Source organism: Pseudorca crassidens, chromosome 11 (assembly GCF_039906515.1).
Source record: "Pseudorca crassidens isolate mPseCra1 chromosome 11, mPseCra1.hap1, whole genome shotgun sequence".
Taxonomy (NCBI): domain Eukaryota; kingdom Metazoa; phylum Chordata; class Mammalia; order Artiodactyla; family Delphinidae; genus Pseudorca; species Pseudorca crassidens.
This window is the reverse complement of record NC_090306.1, coordinates 25,329,467-25,352,815: the sequence shown is the minus strand read 5'-3', so window position 1 is coordinate 25,352,815 and position 23,349 is coordinate 25,329,467. Positions and strand designations below refer to the sequence as shown.

The 23,349-nt window shown below is 37.7% G+C and overlaps 1 protein-coding gene across 2 annotated transcripts in view; it reads left to right on the top strand.

The window, feature by feature from the left end:
* Positions 1-5,656: 5,656 nt before the first annotated feature.
* IPO8 (importin 8) overlaps positions 5,657-23,349 on the top strand; it is a 70,765-nt gene continuing 53,072 nt past the window's right edge. The window contains exons 1-5 of one of the 2 annotated variants that reach the window (XM_067696060.1): positions 5,657-5,971; positions 11,551-11,603; positions 16,632-16,788; positions 19,786-19,944; positions 20,936-21,092. In XM_067696060.1, the coding sequence (XP_067552161.1) occupies positions 5,958-5,971; positions 11,551-11,603; positions 16,632-16,788; positions 19,786-19,944; positions 20,936-21,092 (540 nt within the window). In that variant the 5' untranslated portion in view covers positions 5,657-5,957. Of the gene's footprint in view, positions 5,972-11,521; positions 11,604-16,631; positions 16,789-19,785; positions 19,945-20,935; positions 21,093-23,349 lie in introns of both variants that reach the window. The other variant, XM_067696059.1, reaches the window with a different exon arrangement.

The window sequence follows — 23,349 nt, the reverse complement described above, 5'->3', positions numbered from 1 at the left end:
TGTTGACTGTTGATATTTAAGAATGTGATTGGAAGCTTTGAGTGCAGAGGTGGGGCTTGTTGGTCTTGGGGTTTGTAGTAGCATGATTTTTGTGGGGGAGAACACCAATGTGGAAGTAGGGAGGAGCTTTCTAAGTGGGGCACAAAACCCAGAAGCCGTAAAAGATGGATAAATTTGACACATAGAATTTATTCCCCTAAAACTTGTTAGGGGAAACAATGTCAAAAGACAAATACTGCCTACAGTGGGAGAAAATCGAAAAAGATGGCCCAAAAAAGGAGCCACAGAAGTGAAGAGACAGTTCATATGCGCTTACAAAAAACAAAAAACAACAAAAAAAAAGAACAGTAAGCATATGTAAAGTGCGTATTTTGGCAAGCATGTGGGAAAAGGGGCACTCATAGTGTAGATGGTAATAAAATTGGTACTTTTTGGAGAGAGAAAGTATATGCTTTCTAACCCAGAAATTCCACTGCTAGGAATTTACAAGTAGTTTTGGAATTATGCCAAGGTACATGCATAGAGATACTGTGTATAGCATTAATTATAACAGCAAGAACTGGAGAAACAACCTAGATGCCTGTCAGTAGGAAATTGGTTAAGTCAGAAGAGAAGAATATAGATCAGTGTGTGCAAAATGTCATTTATGTAAAAATTCCTAAAAGCACATATATGTGATTACTTGAATTATTTTTTTTTTCTGGTAGTATGTACAAAACTTGATAGTGTTGGCTTTAAGGAAAAGGGGTTGTAGTAGGTATTTTTCATTCTGCATATTACTATAGAACTTTAAATGTACATATCACTTTTTGTTAAAAATTTTAAAGATAAAATGGTAGATTGCTATGGTACTTACCCTGCTTTGTCTTTCCTTGGCTAGAGCTTGAGGGTCTGCTTTAATTATCATTAAGCCTGGGATAACGCATGGAAGAGTTACCGTAAAAACCTTTCACCTTTCACTAATATTGGCATTTCACTTCATACAGAGTACTCTCATTTGTGTAATCTTATTTGATCTTCACAGTGGTCCTGGTGAGGTAGATGCTTTTCTAGGGGATAAGAAAATTGGGACTCTTGGAGATTGACTTTCTAAGACACTAGCAGTAGTGCCTGAGCCAGGCTTTGAGTCCAAATACAAGCGCGGCCTTTCTTACCGTACTCGTTGCTCTTCCTTAGTTCTCAGGTGTGGTTGCTTTCACCGTATTTTCCATTGCTGTTTTGCACACTGATGTTTTAGATGTACTACTCAGCTTTACTAGAGCAGAATAAACACTGTGAACTGGATAAACTGGACCCAGTTAAGGCTGTCATAAGTTATCATTTCTTGTATGTCCTGAATTTGAACAGGATGACTCCTTTTCCAATGTGAAATGTGAGAAGCCTGAGGAAATGAAGGAACAGAACATTTTGAGGAAAAAACTGATTTGAAAGTACATATTTCATTTTCAGTCTTAGTTAATACCACTCTCTTTAGCTTCTATGCCTCCCGCCCACTACTACCATTTTAGTTTCTTGGAGATGGAAGTTTCTGGCTTCTGATCAGAAACTTCCTAACCCCCTATTACTTTAGCTTATATATACTGATATTTTGTTTTTAAAAAATTCTTCTTTAACTGAGAGGTCTGTCATTCTTCTAGAAAATTCTACTCAGGGCTTTTGGTTACATGTGACAGTTTAAAGGAGATTACCATACCATTGACTTTATTATACTCACAAAATACTGAAGACCTTACATTATTAGATGTATGTACGTACTCTTGCCTGTTTTTCAGGTGCTATGATGTAGAGCTCTGCCAATATAGACCCTTTTGAAGTAGAGGCATTTAATCAAAATTAACGTACTGTATTCACTTACAGATCATTTAAATGGTTTAAGAGATACATTATTAAACTTACAGGTAGAGACTTCTGTGCATTGGGTTTTAACTCCCATTTTGTCCTTACCGTATGGACTAGATTCAAGCCTGCTAACACAGACCAGCAGTTGAGCTGCTGCCAACAGATGGGGAGGACAACTGTGTGATATTCCATTTAGATGACTGAAATGTTAAATCTCAAAAAAGGCCACAGTGGCAGTGCTTGGAGTGAAAATTGCTTTCTGTAATTTGAGCTGTAATCATGCCAGTTATCCTCTGTGCTATATTTCTAGGATAATGTCATCCATTTCTATGGTGTCAACTAACCTATATACACAGATGACTCACAGTTCTCTAACTCCATCCCTTTCTCCTTCCTCTAACCCCCTGCCATATAGCTTCCTCCTTCTCACCTAGCTCTTCTGTGAGAGCCAGAAGTCAGTTTCTGATTGTCACTGGAAATCTCCACTTGTATAACCCATAAGCACTTCGAGTTCAACATGTCCAAAGACAAACTCATCTTCCCTCCAAAATATAATACTCCTTCCGTTTTCCCATAGGTCATCAAAGCCTGATACTCTAGAATCATTTTTGACTTCCCTTTGCTACTTTGTGTATCAGTCACAAATTTCTGATGCTTCAGCCTGCGAAATGTCTCATATCTGTCCTACTTTATTCCTACTGTGCATATCCTGTTTCAGACCCCTTATCTCTCTCACATTCATTCATTTATTCACTACTTATTAATTGCTTATTATGTGTCAGGCATAGTGTGAGACTGTCTCACTATGTCTCATTTATCAAAGGTTGAATAAGGTCTCTCCTCTCTCCTTAATAGAATACAATCATAATAGTTAATATTGAGCATGTACCATGGGCAATGTACTTATATCATTTAGTCTTCACAGTGTCTTTTGGAAGCAGATGAGGAAACAGGCACAGAGAGGTAAGCCGTATGCAAACCATGATACTACAACAAGACAATACAGCTCGCTCAAATTCTACCTTAAACAAGGTGAATGTGTTAATAAATATAGACATCCTCTCACATTGTGCATAGTAGTAAAAAAAAGGGACTCATAAACAACGAGCCGTTTCTAAGTTAAAGATATAGTTTAGGGAAAGCAACTTTAAAACACTTGCAAAGAAATCTGAGAGCAGAATCAGATGCTTGGTTTTTTTTGTTTGTTTTCCTGTTGTCTCAGACATCACTAATTTGACAGCATTATTTTTGAGTAACTTGTCTTCACTGAGTCTTTTCAAAGCATACAAAGTTTTCATGGGAACATCATCTCTTTCTTAAATTATATATTTTGTAAGTTAAAGTTTATTTTTTGAGATAATTGTAGATTCTCATGTAGTTGTAAGAAATAATACAGATGGGTCTTGTGTACCCGTATCCAATTTCCTTCAATGGTAACATCTTGCAAAACTATATATATCTATATATCTATATCTATATCTATATTACAGTGTCAGATACCAGAGAGAGGTTTTAAGATAACTAAAACTGTCTCTTGCATAGATCAAATGTATATACCTTAGATACCAACTAAGGGATTCGTGTTCATTTTTTGTTGGCAGTTTCAGTGGGGGAAATGAAGGCAGAAGCCTAGGAATAGCTGACTGAAGCACAAATAGGAAGTAAGGAAGTAGAGACAAGGAATGAAGACCCTTCCTTGGAAAAGAATGAACGTTAGTTAGAGAGCATTACTGAAAAAAAATTGTTTTTTAACTGAGGGAAATATTTTTAGACTGAGGTTGAATCAGTGGAGAGAAAGGTTGAAAATATAGGAAAGAGTTTTACAAATTGTCAACCATAAGTGTGTAATAAGACTCAAAATTTATTTTAATGAATAATATATAGAATAGAGATTTATGGAGCAAGGTCCCAGAGGAAATGGGAGAAGATTGGGTTCAGATTGGAGGCAAGGAAGTAAAGGGGGGTAAACAGATTAATTTGTGTTCGAGTGATTTGAGCCTAGTGGTTTTGTTCATCTTTGCAGAGCTCTGTGGAAAGAGGTAGGGAGTTTGAGAAGAGTATTGAGGGTGGGAACAGTTGCTGAGATGCTGAAGGTGGTGCTGAGCAAAGGAGAGGAATAGGATTGTTGAGCCTAAGGAAAGAACACATTTGTAGCGGTGTCGGTTTGCACAGTGGGTCAAGGGTAGACTTGAGAAGTTAAATTGGGAGTTTATTAGCAGAGAAGGATGTGTAGTCATGAATGGATAGACTAAGGAAGGGCTGAAAAGTGACTGAGTTGGAAAACCGTTATAGAGTTATTGAGGGAGACAGAGATGGAAGAGAAGGTCCTAAATTGAAAAGAGGATTTTGGAGTTAAGATTTTAGAGGTCAAGGCATTTTAGATTCATGTGGTCCAAAAGAGTGGGATAAGGAAATAGTGTGAAGATGAAAGGCACTATGATTCATAAAAATTTGGAGTGCTAAGGAGTTTGTATTTTATCTTGAAGTTGATGATGGGAAATCATCAAGGAAGGGACATGACAGTATTAACCTTTAAGAAACACTACTCTGATGGAAATGTAGAGAATGGGAAAAACTGGAAGCAACCAGATACATATTGCTAGGCACTTTTGCACCCAGCTGAAGGGCGTGGTCCCATTTACAGCCCCTGTAGAGGGGAGAGCTTTCAGGCAGCTAAGTTTTCCACCACAAAGTTTCTGCCTTCTTGATTGAACCCAGTTAGCTGAACCAATCTGTCTTAATTACGTGCTCCAGGAAAGATCACACGCCTTCAGATGTATTTTGCCCACAGTCATCTTCTTTACAAATGTAATTAAACTCTCTTTTTCTGGGTTAACTTCAGGAACAACTAGCTCCTTAATATTTTTATGCCATTGAAATTTTGGGGCCATATACGGCCACAGTGGGTGGAGACAGTATACCTTTTCTTGCATTTCACTACTTTTCTGAGAAGATCTGGAAGTATTTCAGAAACCCTCAGGCATAGAGTTAGTTTCTCTGATCTGGAACAGTTACTTTCTAAGTATATTTTTTCTGTTTACATTTGTCTCTTCTATCACATTGTAAGTTCCTTCATAGTAACCTGCATTGAATTCATTTTGTTATAATGTGGTGCCTAAGTATCGTAGTACTCTGGCCCAAAAATACATGTTTAAAAAACGTTCAGTGAGGGACTTCTCTGGCGGTGCAGTGGTTAAGAATCCGCCTGCCAATGCAGGGGACACAGGTTCGAGCCCTGGTCCGGGAGGATCCCACAGGCCATGGAGCAACTAAGCCCCCAGCGCCACAACTAATGAGCCTGAGCTCTAGAGCCCGCGTGCCTAGAGCCCACCCAACGCAGCCAAAAATAAATAAGAAAAAACAAAAAAAAAAACCCGTTCAGTGAATGAATGAGTGAATGAATGAATGATGGCTCCCACAGACTGAGGGAGCCTTGTTCTTCTGTGGGCTAGATGATCTCAAGGTCCCAACAAGTCTGCCCTGAAACAGGCTCAGTTGTAATGCCCAAAGAGTGCTCAGACTAACAAAAAGTGCCACGCCATCCATATATGCTTAATTTGGATGTAGCTGTAAAGAGACCTAGCTAGCTCGTTTCCGGATCTCCGAAGAGGCGGTAGGCTCTTTTCCGTATGGTAGCAAGACTGTCTCGCCTACCGGAGCCAGTGAAACCGGTTTCCCTCCGGGAAAGAAGCCGAGACTACTTTCCGTACAGCAGCATGGTGGCCGCCAGCGGGGGCGGCCATAGCATCACGCCCGGGGGGAAGAGGCCGCCGTAAAGGAGGCGCCGCTTCCTCTTCTTACTTCTCCCGCCTCCCACCGGCTGTCGTAAAAGGGTGAATGGAGAGCGAGTTGTTGGGGGTAGAAAGGGAGGACAGGGGGCGCGGAGTCAGAGTGGCGCAGCAAGTGGCTGCAGGTGGCGACGGTGGCGGGGGGTGGGGAGTGAGGTAGTGCAAGGGTCGCGGAGGAGGAGGCTGAGAGGGTCAAAAGAAAAACTAAAGCTGCAGTCTGGCCTACTGGCCCGGGGGCCCCCGAGCCCCCGCCCGGGGAGATGGACCTCAACCGGATCATCCAGGCGCTGAAAGGCACCATCGACCCGAAGCTGCGGATTGCAGCTGAGAATGAACTCAACCAGGTAAGGAGCAGGCCTGCGGCGCCCCCCGCCGGCTCGCCGGACTCTCCCTTCTCGGCGCCCCTGATCTCCACCCCCACCCGGGCCCCGGGCCCCAGACCCCGACGCGTCTCTCGGCCGGTTCCACCCTCGCCCCAGCCCCCGCCCCGGGGTCCAGTGGCGCCGCACTCTCCGGATCTTTTCTCAACGGCTCACGCACCTGTTGGCCACCTTTGCATCTTTTCATGTCGTTTTCCTTCCCCAGTGCAGTTTGTTCAGCCTGCCTGGTCCGCAAAAAGAAGCTTTAGCAAGCTTTGCTAGTGTTTTCGGGATGTGATTTCTTTTCCTTAAGTACGCTGACTTGGTGGGAAAATTCACTTAAAATTCAAATCTGAGTTCAGCTTTTCTGCACACCCAGCTCTTTTTAGGTGTTGCTGTGGGAAACCCTGCCCATCGCCTGCTTCTGTGGGGTTGGCAGGACCGTTTAGACACTGATTGGCAGAGTTTTGTTGGAGCGTTGGAGAAATGCTGTCGGGAGAGTGCTCTGGGAAGAACAGGCAATTTTTATGGTGTTAGTGCTTTGCGAAAGACTCGCCGAGTAGTAAGTGTAGGGACTTCTTATAAACGGTAAAATGTGTGAGACTTTCTTTCATTCCCCATTCTCTATTCTTACTAACTAGCCTTGACCATGTTCCAGCGATACTACCGACATTTACAAATTTAATGATCCCAAACTCTAGCTTGTATTTTACTCCTCACCTGTAAGAATGAATCAGAGACCTCTCACTAAAAAGTACGAGGTCCACCTCCGGGATAGATTGACAGCTGAGGTTGCAGTAATCCTTAAAATGTAAAAGAATATACCTAAATTAGTGGTTCTCAAAGTGTTGCTCAGGATGAGCAACATCAACATCGTTTGGGAACTTGTTAGAAATGCAAATTATGGGGCTTCACTCTAGACTTAAAGAATTAGAAACTCTGGGGATGGGGCCCAGTTATGTTTTAATTAGTTAGCTAGGTGATTCTGTGCTTCCTAAAGTGTGAGAACGACTGTCCTAAGTAAATGTTTCTGTAGGAGTTCACTTAGGTTTTCCCTGGTTGGAGTTGACTTTAAAGTGCAAATATCCATTGTGAATCTCTGACAGGGATTATTTTAATGGGAAATCTGGGTGGAGTAAGTGTGAATCCAGGATTTCCAAGAGATAAGAGGGAGAGTGAAAACACTGACTCTGGAGGGAAGGTTGAGTTGAACTGAAGCCCAAAGGGAATGCATTGGTGCTTCAAAGAGAAAAGGATTCTCACTCAGAATAGGGGAAAATTAAAGTCAGTACCTGTCCCAGGCTTTGCAGGGTAAAAGTACTATATGTTGCTTGGCTAGAAGAGTAGTAATCCAGGCATTGGTTAGGAGGAACAAAGCAAGAGCTGAACTTGCAATCTACCAGTATGAACAGGCGAGTTAGCCTCTTTCTCTTCACAATGAGGCCAGATGTTATACTGATAGTGTTGACAGGGATTATGTCTTTGCTATCATGTTGTACTACCCTGCCTCTGTTAGCCTACCCTTGCTTTGTTTCTGAGTCATCAGTATATCAGTGCAGTTGAATTTATAGAAGTGGAAAAGGTAGGTAGGAAAGCCTACAGAACTGCAAGAGACATTTAGGATCCAATTCTACCCTTTTCTTCGTGGTATTTCAATCCAAATCCATTCCAACCTCACTCTGCCCTGCCCCATATCCACCCAACTAATCACAGACCACAATTTCCTCTGCAACTTCTAAAAGTAGCTTATTGCTATGTCACTCATTTAGCATTTATATTTAGTATAATGCTTTGGATTGTAATATGCTCTAAGTATTTTTTTGAATTGTAAGTAGAAGACCAAAGTATAATGTCATATAACCTTTTAATAAAACATGGTTTTAATGTCGGATTTTGTATGTTTATCCTTTACCACCACTGTAACCTCCTTTTTTGTTGAATAAACAGGTGGGTAATCTACCATAAATGATTACGGTCCAGCTCATTTAATATTTTAGTCTAGGTCCCCCCACGATAAATATTCTCTGCATAGGAAATAGGGGCAGTTTCTATAGTGTACTGATTGATTTGTCAGTTGCCATTTAGAAGAGTAAGCAGTTTCAAAACATAATGGCCTGTGTTCCAAAGGATAAATTCTTTTGCACCTAGATTTTTTTTTTTTTTCGGTACGCGAGCCTCTCACTGCTGTGGCCTCTACCGTTGCGGAGCACAGGCTCCGGACGCGCAGGCTCAGCGACCATGGCTCACGGGCCCAGGTGCTCCGCGGCATGTGGGATCTTCCCGGACCGGGGCATTAACCCATGTCCCCTGCATCGGCAGGCGGACTCTCAACCACTGCGCCACCAGGGAAGCCCCAAAGGATACATTCTTATTTGGAACTATATTTTTCTGTAGCCAACATCTTTCTGTTACCAGTGACTGGCTCCTTGACTGCTATATCCAATATTGTTTCTCTGGAAAAATGTGTTTTCAGTTTTATTGAAGGATATTAAGAATGGATCCTGTACACATTCATCATTGTCTTTAAACCCAGCAGTCCCTTTAGCAGCAGCATAGGGAAGTAGGAATGGGTAGATATCTTTTTCCAGTAACTCATCCAGAAAGATGTCTTCTTTTAATAAATCATGGCCTCAAAAGGGAAATCAAGATATTTACTTTCGTTGCCACACTTTGGAATCTCTCCTTTTCCATGCATCTGTATGTATCATTTTTATTGCCCTTTAAGAGAGTTTGCTTCTGTGAATAACATATTTATCGGGTTATTTTTAGGCACTACTACAAGACTCTGCTCTCATGGACGTTACCTTCTAGTGGGGGATACAGAAAAGTAAATAATACAATTTTAGGTTATAAGTGCTATAGAGAGTAAAGCCCTAGAGAGAGTGTTGGAATGTATAAGTAGGGTGATCAGTCTCTGAAGAATGGCATTGAGCAGAGACCTAGGTATTGTGAAGAAGTGAACCAGATGAACTGGGAGAGGAAGAAAGGGAAGAGCAAATTCAGTAAAGGCCTTCAACTTGGTGTGTTGGAGGACTGGAAAAGTTAATGTTGAGGGAGCAACGAGGCAGAGTGGGAAAACATCAGGTTTTGCTTTAAATGAATTCTCATAAAATGCAGAATTTAGCTAAGCAAGGAAGCTTTATTTTCAGAAAACTTCACAGGTATGAACCAAAATCCTCAAGAAATCATTGAGAGATAGTATTATTATTATCTTTTAGAAACTTGAAGCCCAGGGTAGAAAATTGGGTAAATATTTGTAAGGAAAGTAGTATGAGAATATATCTGAATTTACCACTGAATGTTTTAGCTGGTCAAATTAATGTTGATTGAATCAAGGCTGAAAGAAGACAAAAAGTTGCAGAAGTTCTCTGAAATGTCAAACAGTTGTGAAAAGAGGAGTTCCAAAATGTGTAAAGTGGCAACAGTGTTGAAATAAAGTCTCCACTATAACTACTTCCAAATAAGTAGTATTAATCTAAGTGTAAAGGTTATTTTGTACTTATGTATAATAAGTAAACTATGTAGATTAGAACTAAACAATATATATGTTTCAATCATTGATTCACTACAGGATCTTACAGTATCTCAAAAGTTATAAACGTGAGTTATTTTACAAGAATATAAATGTAGAAGGTGAGACTGAGCTAAATCTGTTTTAATTTTGACTCCTGTAAACAGCTATTAAGAGAAATCTGTTTTCTTAAAAACTACTTTAAATTTCTGGTGGTTTCAATTTACTTTATGTACAACAGATTTAAGATTTTGAGGTTTATACAGGATGAAAGGAAGAGCAATTATAAGATAATTTAAAATTTTACTGAAGGATATGGAAAGACTTGGAAAGCATAATGTTCCTGGATGGAAAGAAGCAATGTTTTAAAGATGCCAGTTTTCTCCAAATTTTTGGTCAAACATTTATCTTTTTTTTTTCATATGTATTTATTTGGTTGCACCAGGTCTTAGGTGTGGCAGGCGGGCTCCTTAGTTGCGGCACACAGGCTCCTTAGTTGTAGCATGTGAACTCTTAGTTGCAACATGCATGTGGGATCTAATTCTCTGACCAGGGATCGAACCCCGGCCCCCTGCATTGGGAGCGTGGAGTCTTAACCACTGTGCCACCAGGGAAGTCCCTGAACATTTATCTTAATAAATGCTATTACATATAATAGGAAAGGTGATAAATTTAAAAAATGGAGTGGTATGCATAAACCTAGTGGTGTACTGAAAGGGATGCACCATAGATCCAGGCTCCTGGGAGGAGGTAAGCAGAAAAGACTCTGCGTCATGGTCTGGCTTTAGCCTCACTGAGTATGAGTCTTTTCTGGGAATGTCAGTTGGCAAGGCCAAGTGTAAGCTCTGGGAATGTGGCAGGCCTGTACTAGACAGGTACTAGGTCCAGGTACTAGACATCTGGAGGGTATATGATCAGAAGAAATAGGCTGCTCTGTTTTTTTTTTTTTTTTTTGCTTCTAAAGTTACCATGGCCAAACTCAGGAATAGGTCAAAGTAGAACATGTCTATGGGGAGAAATGGCCCAGGCAGCAGGCAGTTCATCAGCACAGGCTCACTTGGGCATTGTTAAATTTAAAAGCTGCTCTGACAGGGAAGAGATATGGGAACATATATATATGTATAACTGATTCACTTTGTTATAAAGCAGAAACTAACACATCATTGTAAAGCAATTATACTCCAATAAAGATGTAAAAACAAACAAAAAAGATGGCTAGAACATAATCAGTACTCAATAAAATTTGTTGAACAGATTAAAAAAAAAAAAAAAGATGCTCTGGCAACAGAGAGCAGCTGGTGACGACAGCTCTCAACACTGTCTTGTGAAGCACACTGTTCCAGTCTGGACTGGTTCCTCTCTATAGCTCATGCACAGCCATTGTCCGTTTTCTGTGTTGGATCTCTTGTTTTCTGTAGCCCATGTTTTCCTGTTTGTCAAAAATACCGTAAACAAAATTGAAGCACAAATAAGCTGGAAACAAACACTTGCAATGTATAAGTCAAATAAAAATTTGAGATTAAATTCATAAAATAGCTCCTAGAATTTATTAAGAATAAAACAAATATTCCATTTACAAAAGGGTGAGCGGATAAAGGAATTTGTAGAAGAAAACAAATAGCCAACAAACAGGAAAAAAAATTCAAGCTGGAATAAATGTAATTTAAAATATGAATAAGGTTTAAAAGTTTTGAAGGAATGATAATGCTAATCCCTATATTAGATACATAAACACACATATTCTACTCTTGGGAGTGTAAATTCCTACACCCTTTCTGGAGAGCATTTTGACAATATATGTCCAAAAAACATAAAATTGTTCTTACTCACTTATTCATCAATTTATTCTAAGTAAATTTTTCTGACTTGGAGTATTTTAGTAATCTTCATTTGGCTTTGGAGAGATTCTCTCACTGTAAAAGTTTTTCTTTTATTTGGACAGTAATGTATTCAGAAACAGAGTGCTAACAGTTATTCATTTATATTGCCCTATTTTTTTATAAAATATTTCTTTGTAATTTCAGTCTTACAAGATTATCAATTTTGCCCCCAGTTTACTTCGGATTATAGTCTCTGACCATGTGGAATTCCCAGTACGCCAGGCAGGTGAGTTGGTTTTTTTTTAATCCTTTATAAGTTTATTTATGCGTAAAAGTAGGACTAGTGTTTTATTTCATTTCTAAATATCTGCTTTCTTTGAAAACATAGGAAACACACATGAAGTATTTCTAATGGTTTAAAATCTCACTCTCTTTTTCCCTGGAAATTTAGAGGTCCATACTGAGCTCTTAAATCTACCATAGCTTTTTCTTTCCTCTTCTCCCTTCTAGCTTCTAGCTACAGTTCCTTTTCTCTGTAACCTTGCCATTTTTCCCTCTTAGCTTTCCCAGTTTTAATAGCTTTATCTCCCTAATTTTTAATGATTCCTGGTGGCCTTGCCTTTGGGCCTATAGATTAAGACCGTGAATTTGTATATATTAATTTGGTTCCATTCATGCATCAGATCATGGAGATAAGGTTTGCACAGGTGTTCTTAACCACATGATTGGGGAGCAGGACTTTTGTTATAAACATGAAACTTACTTTTGAGTCTGTGGGATCTTAGGGTAGTTCCCTGATGTGTATTATTCTTCTTTTTGCTTTTTTAATGAACTGGTAGTTAGAACCCAGAAGGTTAAAAAATGGAGAAAGTCTTAGAGTGTAATGAGTCCTGGAAAGAGAATAATTTCATGATAAAAGGGGTAAAATGATAATACCTAATTTAAAAATATGTAATTGAAGAGACTTAAAGAATTATGTAAGTGATATGTATTAATAAATAATTTAGGCAATATAGAAAAATAGAAACAAAAATGTAGCAAAAATTACCTGACATTCATCACTCAGAAATAACCATCATTAACATTGGGTGAATGTTAGTCTTTGCATGTGTTCAGGTAGAAGGATAGATGAACAATATAGAAATGGGATTATACTATACATACTGATAAAAGTATTTAGTTCTACTTGAACATAACAGAATAAAAATGGAGGGAATCATTAAGTTTTGGAAAAATATGATTTTCTAAATGATCCATTTGTGGTTAAGAAAAACCTATGGAAAAACATTCACGGTGGAATTATTTTTTATTTTAATAAGATTTATAAGGCTTCTATGTAAGTTTTTTGAAACCACAATTCTCAATTTAATCTTTGTTTTATAAAATAGGGCTGTTTTGAAACCACATTTTGCTAAGTGAAACCTATTTTAATAACCTAAGTGTTTATAGGGCCATTGTGAATTTCCCATAAAGCTTTGTAGAAACATTTTTAAAGATCTTAAAGCAATTTATTAAATTAATATGTCTTCTTTATATGACATATAAACATTACAAAAATACAGTTTATATTATTAGATTCCTCTTAATCCCACCCCCAAAGATACCTACCGTCAACTTTGGTGCATGGTTCTCTAATTCTTTTTTTTCTGTAGATAGGTTGGTTTTAAAAAGTAACAAAAATCTGTTTGTATTACACATGCTATTTTATAATTTCCTTTGTTTTCATTTAACCTAATACCCTTGGGGCATCATTCCATGTCAGTACATATACTTCATTCTTTGTAACAGTTATTCAATATTTCTTTGAATTAGAACTGCCATAGTTTATTTAAGCAATCTGATATTAGTGGATATTTCCTCTATTGTCCCTTTTTGTGGGGTTTTTTTTTTTTTTTTTTGGTACGCGGGCCTCTCACTGTTGTGGTCTCTCCTGTTGTGGAGCACAGGCTCTGGACGCGCAGGCTCAGTGGCCATGGCTCGCGGGCCCAGTCGCTCCGCGGCATGTGGGATCTTCCCGGACCGGGGCACGAACCCGTGTCCCCTACATCGGCAGGCGGACTCTCAACCACTGCACCACCAGGGAAGCCCCTTTTTTGTGGTTTTTGATAGAGGCAATGCTGAAATGAACATCCTTGGACACATGTCTCTGGATGCTCATGTGGATAGTTTCACAGGATAAATTTTAACAAATGGAAGTACTAGGTCAATGATATTAACAATATTAACATTTAGAATTTTGAATCTTATCACCAAGTTGCATTTACTTGCTTTTTCTATCAACAGTGCATTAGAATGCTGGGTTCCCCATGTCCTCACCAACTGTATACAACTTTAAATCTTAATAACTTAGGTAATTAAGTTTTGATATAAAATGTAAACAGCATTTAAAGGCAATTTTTTCTTCATAGTTTATGTAGATTTCAAATCTGTTAGCCACATGACAGGGTTTGTCTTGGTGGTTGGTCATGTCCTAATTTATTAGGACAACTTTCTACTTTAGAGCCTCCATTTTATTAGACAGTCTGAAATATACTGTGTAGACTTCTACATTATCACCTAAATTTAAGTGCCATTAATAAATTTTCTGTTCTATTTAATCTATTATTAAAATACAAAAGCTCCAAGAATCTGATGGTGACACCCAGACAGATAATTTATCATTTTAGCATGACATTTAAAGAAGAATGATATGATCTTTGATTAAAAAATATCAGCCTGTATAAAAAATTATGCTAATATTAAGTGGAAATACTTAGTTCTGCAAAATATTCAGTGCTTGATTATTTTGTTTGTGGGAAATTCTAAAATATTCTTGCTATTATCAAGCAAGCTCATTAGTGAATGTCCTTTATTACCTTACTGTGAAGAAATAGGAAATAAATGTAATATTTTGATATTGGCAAGCCAAACAAAATAAATTTGGATGTTTGCTCCACTGTTTTCCTTTTGATTGGTAAGCTTAATAGCATTATTAAGGTTAACCTCAGTGTTCCAGAATACAAAACCTAGAAATAAGCAGAAAGTTGCCTCTGATCAGTCCAGAAGCACTTCAAGAAGCTCTTTTGTTAAAACTAATGGGTCTTATTTGTAGGATACTCAGAATCTATTTAATCTTGTTTCAGATATATAATATATACACTTTGTTACTTTATTTCCTAGCCTTTAACAGATTAAAGTAATAACAAGGGAGAGAAGGAGAGAGGGGCTACCAAATTACTATGAAAAATGGAAAAGCTTAAAAACATCAACTTAGAAAAGCACAGCATTCTGCTTCACAGAGCTTAATGGCATCCTTTCCCCTTTGAGGTTATGGAACCCAGTTGATCTGTGTAGTGGTGGCTCTGGGTCCAGAGGATAGAGTGTGTGTGATGATTTATTGTGTTTGAGAAGGGGAGAAGCGTTTGTATGTTTTAAAACTAATTTCAAACTTAAGATGCTTGAAATTGTGAATGGATTCTGCAGAAAAGCAAATTTTAATACTTAATTTCTTCATGAATGAATTAAGATATTTGTATTTTCTTAGCTCTGGCAGATGTTAGATACTTGAATTAAATGATTAAAGGGAGATTTTTAGATTACTGGTACAGTTTCAGTTATTTTTGGTATATTTCCTTCATTATCTTTAGTAATCCATGATTATCCATGAGAGTAATTAATATTCTCTTTTCAAATTATTCATTAAGTTCAATTTTATTTTAACTAATTGCAGATTTATTCCAACATATACAAATTTGTCAGTGTGCCTTTTATATAGGCCATCTCTTGTGGTGTCCCATAATAAAAATATTTTTTAGTTATAAAATTAATAGCATTTAATGACTGAATTATGAGTAAGTTCATGATTTTACCATGTCTGTATCTTTGCTGTCTGAAAGTTGTTTTTTATTTTCAAGACGAGTTCTATAGGGATTAAAACGGTGTGTATAATATATTGATTTTTTGATTTTTCTTTTGCAAAGATTAATCTCATGAAATCAGTCTGAACTGCTGACAGGTTGGACCATATTCTTAGATCATTTATTCATTTTTTTTCAACAGTTTATGTATTTTTATTGCTGATGACTATAATATTAAAAAATAAATATACTGGGATAAACGATGGTACTTAGTCCAGAGACTGTGTGGTCTGAATTAAAAAAAGACAAAAACCCAAACTCTCTCACATATAGACACATTTTCTCTCTCCCTCCCTCCCTTTCACTCTCTCAAATAATTTTTGTTTTTATCCTAAAAAATGGAAATCCTAGGTGAAATTGTCTTTTTCAGACCTGTGTTGAATCAAAACTAATGAAAGAAGACCTTGTAGGATGTCAGGTTTATAATTTCATTGGGTTTCTGTTGTATTACAGCCAATGTAGAACATATTGGTTTATTCTCTGTGGTATAATGCTTTTACGAGCCAATTTAGTTTATGTTAAAATTGAGATGAAGGTAGGATTGGGTGGAGGGGAGAAGGGAGAGGAGAAACTTAAGGGAAGAAAGTTATAATGCTTTGCAGATCACCTTTCTTTATTCATATATATTATGTATATGTAAGAATATGACACTATAAGTAAGTATTAATTTACATTCAGTGCTCAGCTGGGATGGTTAGAAAACTTAACACCCCCTATCAAAATTCTGTAGCAGTATGTTAGCTTCTTTTAGAAGTCTTTTGTTAAATGTTGATGATTAAAAAGAATAGGAACAGAATCATTGATTATGTGTTTTGATAGAAATAAACAGGTAAGAAATTTCCTGAGATTTTTCAAAAATATTTGAAAGCTGATGTCCTTTTCTTTATTGTTATATTTACAAGTGGCAAATATTTCAAAAGGGTTAGATAAAAATTACCAATACCATAGGTATTTCAAAATAGTAGTACGGGATAATAGCCAGTGAAAAACAAAACAACAAAAAAAGCAATCTCCACGAAGGACTGTAGAATTTCATGTGTTGTCAGTTCAGTATTAGGCATTATGAACAGTATGACTCTTATGGTCTCAAAGTACTTAGTAGAGTTTCATTTAGACCATCTTGTGTTTAGTCTAAGGATGCATACTTGAGTTCCTGGATCATTTTTCTGTCATGTAAACTCTGGAAGCTTGATTTAATGAGATGTTTTCTGCTTAGACTTGCTTTACTAGCTAAAGAGAAACTTTCAATTCTTATCCATTTTCCCTTCCCCACTTGGCTATTTATAACTGTAAGATTTTCCATTTTTGCTGGGTATCATGTTTAGCATTGAAGGGTTTAGCCTTTCATGCTCTGTAAAGCTGAATGAAAGCCATCTTTTTGATACTGCTACTTCAGCATTTTTTTTTCTCTGACTTAGCTGCCATTTACTTGAAGAACATGGTGACCCAGTACTGGCCGGACCGAGAACCTCCACCAGGAGAAGCAATATTTCCATTTAACATTCATGAAAACGATCGCCAGCAAATACGTGATAATATTGTGGAAGGAATAATTCGGTCTCCAGATTTAGTGAGGTACATTATACTGTTTCTATATGCTTAGTAGGAAGCCCAAAATATATGAATGGGGGAGGTGGGATTTAATCATCAGCCTCAAGTTTGTTTTTTAAAAGAGATAAAGTAATGAAGATGGGCACTCAAAGAATACAGTTTTAGTTATTTGTTTTTGCATTTGTAATTCTTTGCCTCAAAATATTTTGGAAAAAAAATTTAGTTTCTATAAGTTGCCACAAAAAGAGTGGAGGCAAAAATCTAACGAAAATTGTTGTATAGATCCTTGCTATGTGAATAACCTATGTTCTTAGTTATGAGCTCTTGACTTTTTACTATCTGCTTTTCTTTTCCCTGATACAGGGAAATTGACTTCTGGGGGTTTTAACCTACCAGTTTTTGTAACACTTTACCTATCTTTTTGTTCGTTTTTATGAACTGAGTTTCTTTTCCTTTGAAGAAGACAGGATAGAGAAAATACAAACTAGAAGAATTGTCTTTGGTTTTTCAAATTTAGATTAGATGCTATAAAGCAGCACTGTCCAATTGAACTTTCTGCAGTGATGGAAATGTTTTATATCCACACTGTCTGATATTTAGCCATGTGGCATAGAAGCCAACTGAGTACTTGAAATGTGGCTAGTGTAACTGAGGAACCGAATTTTTAATTTAATTTTGATTAAATTACGGTGTGTACATGTAGCTGATACTTGCCCTTAGTGGATAGCAGAGGTGTAGGTCAAAAAAATTATGCAATCTTAAAAGACAAACAAATTCTTTTCACCATGAGCAAGTGATTAGGTTGCTTTTGAAAATGTGGGAGGGAAATAGATGAAATTGAGGTAGGGGAATGAAATCATTTAACTTCAAGAGATTAGATGTAACCTATCCCTGAGTGTATAATGTACATTGGCATAAGCAGAAGAAAGGGAAGAAAGTGTGAGGATAACAGTGAGGAAGGTGGACAAACATTGAACACCTCTTTGTGCAGTTGTTTGGGTAAGAAGAGAAAATAGGGGTATTGATGAAAGAAAATCATCATTCTCATTGGTTGCCCAAATGCCATCTGGCACTGGCTTCCCTGTGGTACCATCATGTGTCCATTTCTTGTCAAAATCTTTACATTTTCAAATCTCTCTGAATCTTGCAAGCAATGCTTCTACACTTTAATATATGAAAGGATGGCTGTTCATAAACATCCTTTGCTTGGCTTGGAATTGAGAAAGGATTAAGAGGGTCAACCTAGGGGCTTCCCTGGTGGCGCAGTGGTTGAGAGACCGCCTGCCGATGCAGGGGACACGGGTTCGTGACCCGGTCCGGGAAGATCCCACATGCCGCGGAGTGGCTGGGCCCGTGAGCCATGGCCGCTGAGCCTGCGCGTCCAGAGCCTGTGCTCCGCAATGGGAGAGGCCACAACTGAGAGGCCTGCATACAGCAAAAAAAAAAAGAGGGTCAACCTGAAGATGAAATTAAAAAAATGAAAAGTTTCAGTTTTATTGAATACAAATATGACCTATTTGTTGTTTAGAACAGCTGCTGGTGGCACAAGAGGTTATCTTTATCTTTATTATGACACAGTTCTTTGTGGCTTTGCTTCTTTTATGTCCTGAAGGCTTAACTGTAACTACTCTTTTTTTCTTTTTGGTACGCGGGCCTCTCACTGTTGTGGCCTCTCTCGTTGCGGAGCACAGGCTCTAGACGCGCAGGCTCAGCGGCCATGGCTCACGGGCCCAGCCGCTCTGCGGCATGTGGGATCTTCCCGGACCGGGGCACGAACCTGCGTCCCCTGCATCGGCAGGCAGACTCTTAACCACTGCGCCACCAGGGAAGCCCTGTAACTACTCTTAAAGAAATATTCTCAAAGTTTATTTAAGAGTATTGCAAAGGATCTTTTGCAATTATATTTGGAAAAGATCCTTTGCAAGGAAAAGGCATTATTTGTTTGTTTCATTTCAGTGAAATCAAGTTATTGGCTGTTGAACTGAACACATATCTTTTTCTTGGCATTGTGGAATCCTAATTTAGCTAGATTCACTCTCCATCCATTTGCAAGTGACCATGTAAGGACATATTAATAGTTGGTAGAAGAGAAATTTTTTTCCCCTCACTTTCTTTTCAATCCCAATTATAGTTGTATCCAATTGAGGAAGTGATTACTGACCTAAGTGTTATGAGATCACATCTTTCATAGCTTCACTTTGCAGTTTCATTAAAGAGGTTTCTTCTTCTTTTTTTAATGTCTTTCCTGTTGCTTTTTTCTTTATTTCTTTGGAAATAGTTCTTAGCATTCCTCTTCAGGAATTACCAGCTAATGCTTGTTACTTCATACAAAAATTAGGATCTCAGGAAGCTGTGATAGGTGCAAAATACTGTGTGACTGGGAACTGATGATGAATGGTTCCAGGCTTTGGCTCACAGAGATGTTTCCCACTGTTATGTAGGCCTCCATTTTACTTACTTTGACCATTTTTAGGCTAAGTTTGTCCAGTTGAAATGATAAAATACTTTTTTGGTTTTGTCTCCCCGTTAGGATATAATAACCAAAATACAAAATATAACAAACTGGGAAATTTTACAGAGCTGGGCTGGATTCATTGTCTTTTTCTTGGAAAATTTTTTATGAATTTATTTTAAGTTTTTTTTTTTATGGTGTGGACCATTTTTAAAGGCTTTACTGAATTTGTTACAATATTGCCTCTGTTTTACGTTTTGGTTTTTTGGCCACAGGGCAAGTGGGATCTTAGCTCCCCGACCAGGGATCAAACCCACAACCCCTGCATTGGAAGGTGAAGTCTTAACCACTGGACTACCAGGGAAGTCCCTGAATTTATTTTAAAATTCTTTATAGGACTTTATAGGTTTTTCTTTATAGGACTGCTCTTTTTCCCTCCACCCCAGATAAATATCTATATAATGTAAGTAAATAGGAATCAGAGTGTTTTTATGTACAATATTAGAGGTCTTTGAAGCCTGATATTTATAACTACTTAGATTTTGGACTTTTTTCCCCCCACTTTATAGAGTCCAGTTAACAATGTGTCTCCGTGCCATCATTAAATACGATTTCCCTGGTCACTGGCCAGCGGTAGTCGACAAGATAGACTATTACTTGCAATCACAGAGCAGTGGAAGCTGGCTTGGCAGTTTATTATGTCTGTATCAACTGGTGAAGACATATGAGTAAGTTGATTTCTATTGGCTGAAGATACCAGCCTCCTGTTACTTAGAAGAATTACATTGCATAGAGGGGTCTGCTATGGGTGTTCTACAGAATCAGGTTAGATTGGGAAATGTTGGATTAAACACAGTTAAACATGTTTATTTACTATAGTTTTTCACAGAATCTTTAATCTGCTAATGTACTAATCTCTAAGTTAGTGCTTCTCAAACTTATTTGTTAGTTTCAGGGGACCATTTATTAACAGTTTTCCTTGGAAATTTTGATGGAGAGGTACCTTAACATTTATATTTAAGTAAGCACATCATTAAGTAAACCAAACATTTACCTTTTTGGATGCAAGGTAGAAAATGTTCAAGTTTCTTTGCTAGTGACTTTCTTTTCTATAAAAGTTGCTTGGGAGGTGTGGGACTAGTGTCACATTTAATAGCATTGCTTTCTAGCTTCTAAGGGGATTGCTGCTTCTGCATGCAAAGTCCTGTAGTCTTCCTTCTAAAATGATTTTTAGACTATATTTTAGATTTATACCTGTTAAAATGACCTAAGAGCACCTAAATTTGTAAACTGTTTTAACTTCTCAAAGTAGGGTGGTAGATGGACAAATGTTTTTTCCACCACATCATTTGTTACATAATAGGAATGTCTATTTGAACTGTTTATCAACTTGTATTTTATAGCAAGAATTGTGGTATGTGAAAAGTAATTTAAGTACTAGAAAAATTCATGTAGGAAAGTTGCAGAACTGTCTTGGATTTTTTTGAACTAGTCTAAATCTTTCTAGAAAGATTTTAGGTATTCTGCCTAAAACAGGGATATGCTTTTTCAAAGTTCCTTTCAAGTTTATTCTAGCAATCCAAACAGAAAAATGTAAGCTAGTGTTTGGAATGTTATAGCTTTATATAGTTTAAAAATATTATTTTTCATTCATTGTTTATAGCTCTTTTGTGGGGGGGGAGAAATTATTGTTCTCTCTTTTTGTCTTTGCTCATGTAGATATAAGAAAGCAGAGGAAAGAGAACCTCTTATAGCAGCAATGCAAATATTTCTGCCTCGTATTCAGCAACAAATCATGCAGCTCCTTTCTGATTCCTCACATTATTCTGTATTAATACAGAAGCAGATCCTGAAAATCTTTTATGCACTTGTGCAGGTAAGTTTCTATAGCAGAAGACAAATATTGTATTTCTGCCTGATACATAGAAAGTGCTCAGTAAGTGTCAGTTATTGTTAAAAATTACATATTGTATATTCTCACATGTATTTCTTTAAAAAAATCCTTATGAGAGAACAGACTTTGAGAGGTCAACTTAATTGTCCAAGGTTATCTGAGTGGCAGAGCTGAGATTCAGTGTCCATATGCCTTTCACCCCCAGTGTCTGAAGTCTGGGTATGGAAGAAACAAGATAGTTAACTTCCCTGAAACCTGATAATTTGACTAATCTGTCCATAGCATTCTGCCTGTAGATTAGTTATGATTATAGGAGAAGAGGAAGGAAAAGAAGAAAGTTTCTTTCTTTTTTTTTTTTTTTTGTGGTACGTGGGCCTCTCACTGTTGTGGCCACTCCCGTTGCGGAGCACAGGCTCCTGACGTGCAGGCTCAGCAGCCATGGCTCACGGGCACAGCCGCTCCACGGCATGTGGGATCTTCCCGGACCGGGGCACGAACCCGTGTCCCCTGCATCGGCAGGGGGACTCTCAACCGCTGCGCCACCAGGGAAGCCCTGAGAGTTCCTTTTTTTAATTGGGAAATCATATTGATGGTAGTTTCTTTGCATTTGACCCATTTAAAGCTAACAAACAAGACTGAGTGCCTCATTTACCTTCATTTAAAATACTTCCTTTTTCTTACCTGAAAGCTATAAAGAACATTAATATGGAATGTTTTAAATATAAAAATATTTAAAATTTAATCCTCAGAAGACTTGGGTAAGTTATTTCGATCTGGGTGGAGAAGAATAATTGTTGTCAGTTTAAACTGTTTGATGTTGAATGGATTAAGGCTTTATTTCATGCTTTCTAGTTAAATTAGTCACGGCAAGAGGGTAGTTTCATCAGGCTGGAGAGCCAAGATAGTTTGGTTTTGTTCTTGGCTTCTCTCTGACTTAAGTATTTTCATACTGTTCTAGAATATTTCACTTGAATAAAGATTTATATTTTTAGCCTCATCTTTTAAACTTTTAATAGAGATAGTCCAAGGCAGATTTTCCTTGTTTTTTAGCTTAGCCTTTTTTGGGGGAGACAGAAAGGGAAAGGAGGCACATCTGAGAAAAGAGAAGAAACTAGACTACTAGGAAAACATTCCTTCATCCTCTTTTTTCTTTTTTTAAAAGTAATAAGGTAGGAAGATGTATGGTGCTTTTGTTTTTGTTTTTCTGTTCAGAAATCTTCCTCAGGAGAATCACTTTTTGGCAAATATTTTTTATTCAGTGAGATGTTTTGCCATTAGATATAGTAATATCCCATTTATTCAGAGCCAGACTTCCCTTTCCCCATTGGGAGAAGCATAGCCAGGAATCAGTAAGTGAGACAGAGGCTGACGAAATAGTGTTCTTAAAACCTCTACTTCTACTTGGTTTGCTAAGAGAACAAAAATCTAAAATTTTTTTCTCAACATGTATGTGCTAAAAACCTAAAAAACCAGAAAAAAATCCTCATCATTTTAAACCATTTTAGTAATCTATTATGTGCTAATACAGTAATATTCTTTAGTGGGAAATCCTGGAAGCAAAAATTTAGAAGGCTTTAGGAGGCACAGTTACAGTGTTTATGGAAGTAAAAAGTGATTGTCTAACAATTTGGGATGAGGCAGAAAAATTTATGTTTTAGAAAGTATGACGCAATGAAATTGATTTTGTCTAAGCATTTATTAAATATTGTGTACAGGACTGTTGAATATTCCATACATATTTCAGAACTCGTTTGTCCAGAAGTGAACTCATTGTTACTTTCCCCCAGCCCTTAGCCTGCTCCTCCTATGTTCCCCATCGTAAAACCAACTGACTCCCCACTGCATTTAGAACAAAATGTTAACTTTTTCCCATGGCCTATAAAACCCTTCATCTCTTGCCTCATCTTATACCATACTTAGCTTTAGCTTTGTTCTTTGCACTCCAGCCATATGGAAATTCTTTCAGCTTCATGAGCAGGTCATGTCCTCTGTCACTTCTGAGCCTTTAAGGCACTGTGTTTCTGCCTGGAGCATTCTCCTTTCCCTTTATGCCCTGGTCAATTTGTGCTCCTCCAGGTCTTGGCTTGCATATCACTTCTTCCAGGAAGTTGTCTCTGATAGTAGCAGACTGCATTAGGTGGTCCTCATGGGTGCCCTTATCAACATTATACTGCTTTTATCTGTACTATTTATCATACCATATTGTAATTCCTTGTTTAAATGTGTTCCCCCTCACCTC